The sequence below is a fragment of the Megalops cyprinoides genome, chromosome 3 (assembly GCF_013368585.1).
Source record: "Megalops cyprinoides isolate fMegCyp1 chromosome 3, fMegCyp1.pri, whole genome shotgun sequence".
Classification (NCBI taxonomy): domain Eukaryota; kingdom Metazoa; phylum Chordata; class Actinopteri; order Elopiformes; family Megalopidae; genus Megalops; species Megalops cyprinoides.
The window spans coordinates 34,300,279-34,307,369 of NC_050585.1; the positions used below are offsets into that span (position 1 = coordinate 34,300,279).

At 40.2% G+C, this 7,091-nt stretch overlaps 1 protein-coding gene across 1 annotated transcript; it reads right to left on the minus strand.

The window, feature by feature from the left end:
- Positions 1-1,408: 1,408 nt before the first annotated feature.
- LOC118774630 (odorant receptor 131-2-like) lies at positions 1,409-2,518 on the minus strand. Its single transcript, XM_036524019.1, has one exon. The coding sequence runs from the start codon at positions 2,369-2,371 to the stop codon at positions 1,409-1,411; it is 963 nt and encodes a 320-aa protein (XP_036379912.1). The 5' UTR covers positions 2,372-2,518.
- Between the last annotated feature and the right edge of the window lie 4,573 nt (positions 2,519-7,091).

The window sequence follows — 7,091 nt, forward strand, 5'->3', positions numbered from 1 at the left end:
CTGCACCCTATTGTTAGCTTTGTTGCGCATGTGCAGTAGTATAAGGGGTGGCTTCCTAAGCAGTAGGCAACCTAGGCGCTATTAGTTCACAGTGGGGTTGTGTGTACCATGGCTGTGAGAAGTGCTGCGCTGCTTAACCAAGAGTAGCGTACCAATTACATGGTGAGAAAATTCATTAATGTAGAGCTATACAAAGTCTGAAGGTTTAGTTAAGTCACATTTGTATCCCTGTAGAGGGCTCCCATTCCATTGAGATATCCATGTAGTTGTGGTGTTTCATGCTGTGGGAATTGTTCACATTCGTGACTGTACTGGCCTAATTCCTTACTGCTGCTACTTCCCTTGCAGGAAACCACACACACAACACACAACCAGACAACCAAACACATAACCAAATACCAACAAGCCCTCTGTAACATGGACTCACACACACCACACCTACTCCACACCACGAAAATCCCTCAATAAAATTCTGAACCCGAAACCTGACTGTGTCCTGACCATCGCACCACTGTGACAGCAACCTTAGTTTGAACCTATTTCACTTGTGAAACTGCCCCCTCAGTTTCAGTGGTCCTTTGAGTTGGATTGTGCTTTCAACACCTAATGCTCATTTCAGCCAAATTTAATGAACAAAATGAATGTGAAAATTTATCAACATAATTTGGCAGCAAGCTGCCTTTTTAAAGGATAAGTTTAAAAGTTTTGGTCAAGCAAAGTCTTGCAAAAAGACCAGGGTGCTGCCTCGGCTATCACTCCCCTATTGATACGTAGGAAAGTCCTGAAGTACTGTGGAGATGAAAAAAAATGACATGATTAGCTATAAGGTACCAAAGCAAAGCTAAAGCAGCCTTCTGGTATGTGCCACTGCGGTTTTGTCGGAGCAAGTTTGTCGTGTTTTGTGGAGATACTGAGAGGCTGAGTTTGATTTGGCCATTATTCTATCCTTTTGTTATTGTATGTGTTTAAATTCATTTTATGAACAATTAGTGCTGGCAAGCACTGGCCTTAGGCACAAGCGAAATAGGTGGTCTCAAGGGTGCTGCCCATCACCAAAGGTGCCAAATGACATAGTTTTTTATTTATTCATTTCTCTATTTGTTTGACAGGCAAGCAGATGAGAAAAAGAGAAAAAAAAAACAGGTGAGGCTTCCGACATCACAAACTTTAGGTGTTAATGTAATGATACATTACCTAGTGGCTAGCTTGGCATATGTTTAAAAATTAGATGACAGTGTTATTAGCTGAACCGAATTATTACTGTTCATTTTTGTTAAGTAAGAAAAAATTAAAGATGCTTTCAGATTTCAATTATTGCCCAAGTTTCATATTCAAACTAATGAAAAAATGTGTTGAGACATCTTGGCAATCATTACTTCAAGAAAATCTTTTTTAATTTTTTTTATTTTCAATGTAAAATCACAGCGGGCGTGACATTCCCGGACCTGCATCTGAAATAGCTGAGGAAGAGGGGCCGGAAAGTATCATCCCTCAGGCCGTAAATCAGGGGACTCAGGCATCGGGGGAGGATGAAAAGGACAAAAAAAAGCAGGACGCGGAAATTCATGTACAGGGTCAAATCAATTGTGGACAACATACGTTCAAAGACGCTGTACAGAAAAGAGGTGAGACACAGTCCCAGCTGAATCAGGTGGAGGAGCACAGTGTTACGGGCCTTCTTAGCTGAATCCTTGTCTGTGGAGATGGACCTGGCTGCTACCATAATGGCGACATATGTGTAGATGATGATTACAGCCACAGCCACAAGGTAAAAACCATTGAGTCCACTATACAAGTCGAGCTGCCACTTGTCAATGAACAGTCTCTCCCGTGTGCAAAATGTAGGTGCGATGAAAGAATGGGGCATTGTCACAGTGGTGTAAAACATGTCGATGATGAAATTGAGGGAGGCGAGTAACCAGACTACTCCGATAGTATTGTGTGTCCTTCTCTGTGTGGTGATCTCTGCATGCTGCAGGGGGAAGCAGATGGCCACATACCGCTCCAGTGACATCACTGCCAGGGTTAAGGGGGTAAAGGTTTGTGTGACAACAGAGAATAGCATCACCAGCGCACAGATAGCCTTGAACACATAGAGGTATGCCACGGCAAATGAGTACAGCACTGTGTTGCTCAACAGAAGGATAGAATCGCTGAGGACTATGTTAGCAAAGAGGATGTAGCGGGACGTCTCCCTGAAGACGGGTTTGCTCATCAAAGTGAAGAACATGACGCTGTTCACATAGAAAAAGAGCAGGGACGTGGACAGCACTATAAATAGTCGGGTTATAATCTGTCCATCCAGTCGTACAAAGAAGGCTTGCTGGTGTATAAAAGAAAGATCCTCTGCAGAAACATTGGCTTCATCCATCAATCACTTCTGTCTGATATCAGGTTAAGATCAGTCTAAATGTCCATAACTCACATCAGAAGGGAAAAACATGAAGCAACAGACTTTTGAGAGCCATAAAACTTGAAATGCCTTGTAAAACCTTGAGCATCAGCATCAGACACAGTAAGTGCTGTTGACCCCTCTGCTGTGATTTATATAAATGGAGGAGATGACAGTGACATCATGCAGTCATCACCAGGGTGCGTAAAATGACACACCTCTGAGCCAGGCCTGAGCAGGTGTTCATTTGTTATGTATCCATGAATGAGACAAGCGATAATGATAATAACAATGATCATAACCCATAATTTCCTATGCATAGTTGCCAGGAGAGAAGCTGGCAACTATGGCTGAGACAAAACTTAACCAGGCCTGTTAGCATCCATACATTCCCTGCCAAGACATTCAGGGTAGTTTGAAAGAACATTATGTATTCATTCAGAGGGTGATTAAAGGGGGCAGTAACTGCTGACTTACAGAATGAGTTTGAAGAGAGGTTCAAATTCAACATTGTGGCCAAGGATGTGGACCAGTGGCCATTACATAGGAACACATAATATTGGGGTAGTGCTGCTGTGCCTCTTCCCCTGTCTCACAATATAACATATTATTGAATAACTATGTAAGAATGTTAGGTGGCCCCTTTCTGTAACAGCCTTTTTGCAAAATCTGCAAGTTATGAATTTATTACTCAAAAGTCAGACAAATCAAGTGACGCACTGACATCTGTTGAGCAGAGGCTTCCCTTCTAGTGCGCGGATAGGGAGCACCACACAAGCAAGGTTAGAATGTTTAACTACTACCAGCTGGCGAATTAACCAAGATTGCAACCTCTCAAACAGCTGTTAATTTAACTTTTGAAATCAGCCCCTATGTGTATGCTCAGGTTACAGTTACAGTTCTTGTGTGTTTTCTTGTCTTGTTTTTCTATGTCTTGTATCTCCACTGGCGCTGCTGACCTTAGTGTGTCCCAAGATGAATAGTTTGTGAAGGTTCTGCCAGGGTCTTCTTGGTCCTTGGTAGAGGCCTCCACTGTCTCCTCCATTAAAGTGACACCCAGTCAGTTAGCTAGCCAACTGTGCCTATATAAATCTGACTCTGCAAACAGGCTGTGAGAAACCAAGAAAATGTAACAATTTCAGTTTGACCAAAAATAGTGGTGTAAAAAGCAGAATATTTTGTTCAAAATGTATTTTAGTAAAAGTAACAGGTTTTTCAGTAAAAAATATTAAAAAAAACTACAAATCCTAGAAAACTACTTGGGTATGGTAATATGTACTTGTAATCCATTACTTTACACTTCTGGAGACAAGTGATTTTGGATCAAAACAATCACAGTGAAAAATGCAAACAAATAATGTTTCTGTGTTCTTAGACCAAATGTCGTGTTTCATCTATTCAGCACATCTTGATTTTCATATTCTCTCACTGATGAAGCCCTATGTCCCAACATTTTTTCACCAGAGACAGTATCTTCATTGATGGATTTAAAACATCCTCAGATGTGTCATGAGACAATGATGAATAGCAGGCCTAAAGGACCTGGTTTAGAAGGAATTATTGCCTACATTTTCCTAAGATGTACAAACGTTAAGGTGTATATGTTAAATACAGGATAAGGGTCAGGTAGTTGACCTCCTTACAGTGTGCTGCTGTATTTCTCTGTCTGATTGAAGTCTCGACCTGAACCATGGGTTTTTAGGTACATTATTTTAACACCAACAAATTTACAATGTCTTTTTAAGAGAAGGTTATTCATTCACTCTTTTCTGTGTCAGTCAGTATCAATAAAGAACATCCTGTTTGAATCTTGTGCTTTTTTTCTTTAAATCTAATATAAGGTTCATTGTATATGGAAACTCATCTACATAATGAAGTGTATTCAACATATGTTGTACTTTCAAAGGCTTGTGTGGAGCTTATTATTGAATGTGAAGGGTAAATCCATTCATTTATGTTTATCTCAATTAAAATATTGTGTGTAATCATAAAATAGGTGAACATTTCTGGCAATACAAATTAAGTTATATTCATTGCACGTAAAGGCCTTCAGACAAAGGCCTCTTATCCTGTCTTTAGAGGAGTTTGGGATTGTTTATTTCAGCAGGTGATGAAACAGGCGAAGGGATGTTACCACAGAATAAACCTGGTCCCTGCTCTGTGAACAGGCCGTGTCAGGTGAGGATTGAGGTGCTGCTGAACAACTCCAGAGTGCAGTAAACAGCTCTGCACAACTCTCCTGCTCCATCATTAACTGTCATTAATTATTAACAGGCACTGTGGTGCTGTGGGCCTAATTGTGACCCCTTGTTTGATTTCCTGTTTGTCTATGGAGGTGTGCTGTAGTGTTTTGGGCTGGATGTCACAGGCCTCAGTCAGGAGAGGCTGCCAAGCTTTGAACTCTGAGTCGGTCAGATTTGAGTGTGTCAACTGTTTGAATGAACAGAAAAATCTCACCCAGCATCTGTATCATAATCCAACTCCAATAATTTTAGAGAAAATGCACAGTTAACAAATACTAACTTTTTTCTCTAACTTTCTCCTGGCTGAGAAATCTCTCCTCTAATTCAGGTAATTAACATAAAAAAATTAACAAAATTAACATATTTTATGGGGAAACATAGAGCAAATGTATTTATTCTCTCTACACATTCAAGAAAAAGATCTTTAACAGCAGCTCTGTACCCCAGCCCGACTTTCTCTGATTTTTGCCTGCTTCCTCAGTATAGTCCCAGGCTTTGGCCTTCTCACCACATAGGGCCATCTTCATTAGAGCTGATTTATGATTTATATGCAAATGGAGTGGAATGTGTTTGAGATGTTGAAAACATTTCAAAGAGAGAATTTCATTGATGATCTGAAAATACACATCTGAAAATTCATATGCTTGTACTTATGTAGCAATATGTGGGAGGATGAAAGATATGTTTGCAGTGAATCAGAAGCTAAAATGCCTGACTGGGATAGAAACTTCTGTGACAGACATTAGGGATAATGAGTGTTTAGTGCTGATTGACAGTCTGAGACAGAGATACTCCATACTAATTGAAGGTCTCAATCCTCTTGTTTTGAGCAAACATAAATCCTGTTCAACTTTGTTTCATACAAGGCGCTCTGATGTGTCTGCAGTCCTACTGTATCAAAGCATTGCAAGTTCCCCTATCCAGAGAGGGTATAAACAGGTGCTGGAGGTCAGTGGTACACCAAGGCATCGACACCCAGCATCCCAGATGGGTCCTGTATATAGAACCACAAGTACAGAGGGCAAAGTGATGCATGAGATTCCCTTTTGTGAATTCCATGTTTTCAAATAATTTTTCTAACTTACGACATCAGGTACTAAATTTTCCCTGTAAGAAGCCAGAAAATTTGATAGATGACTTGGGGATTGGATTTTAAGAATCAAACTAATCAGAATCACCTGAATTTCAAACAAAATAGAATCACCTGAATGAGTTGTTGGCTACTGCAATCTGTCAACATTTGGGGAAAAAAAAACTGTCTACAGACAGCACAGGATTTACAATGGATTTACAATGACTGCTGCCCTCCTTAAATGTGTCATCTAGCAGACTTCCTTGTATTCCAAAGCTGATATGCTGCCACTACTGCATGCCACCTATTAGTTCTAAATATGACTACACCCCCGAAACGGAGGGCCGCTGCCACTTTAGACAACCCAAGTAGATTGAAAGTATTAAGCCTTCACTAGATTAGCCCACATTCAAAAACAGTAGAGAGTGTGTCCAGGCATCTAAAGAAGCTGTTTATATGCCTCTTGATTAAGGTATGAGACAAAAGTGGTATTGTTTGCTCCTGAGTGGCTCAGTGGTTAAGGTAGTCAGCTTGAGTAAAAGCTGAGCTATATGGCCTAGCTATATGGTTCATTCCTAGCCGTGTCAACATCTGACGATAATATACCGGTAACTTATGGTGACAGAATTCTGTGATTTGGTGGTATGATGTCAGCTGAGTAGTGCCTATCCTCCAATGAGAGCCCACTATGCTGTAATGTGCCGTGTAAGTGGCCGCATGACAAACAGCAGTTGGCTGAGGATTACATTCATTTCACATCAGCTCTCTTGGGAGAGTGCAGAAGTGGTCACAGTGAGACAAGCCTACCTTTCTATATCATTGGCGATTCCAGCATTAAGGTCATAAAGGGCATACAGTTTCGAAAAGCATACAAAAATAATAATGTTTGTCTGAACCACTACATGCTTCATCCCAATAAACCCTTAACAGAAAACAGTCTCTAAATTTCTGAGATGTTCAGAGACTGCATATAACCAATGTAAAGCCAGTTTCCCAACATTTTTTAAATAAATGTTGAAACCTCTATTCTTTTATGTATTATTTATTTTTCATGAAGAATTTGATAGGACTTGTGTAATGAATCATCTTTTAAGTGTAAGGAAACCTAAACTAGCAGTCTGCTATGAATGTGGGGAAAAAATGTTCCATCTGAAAGTGAACGCACCCACAGTGTACACTGTAAGCTGTGCATGGCATCAGAATGTTTCTGCTGTAATGACTTAAAAACAATGTTCACAAAATGTTTAAACTGATTGGATGATGGAGACATACCCTGAAAACTGAAGATGGCAGTGAATATGTGACAAGAAAGATCATTCTGGAATGTTTTGAAAATCTCTAGTTTTTCTAAAACTGAGCTTGTGATTAGACCATTTATTCCTAT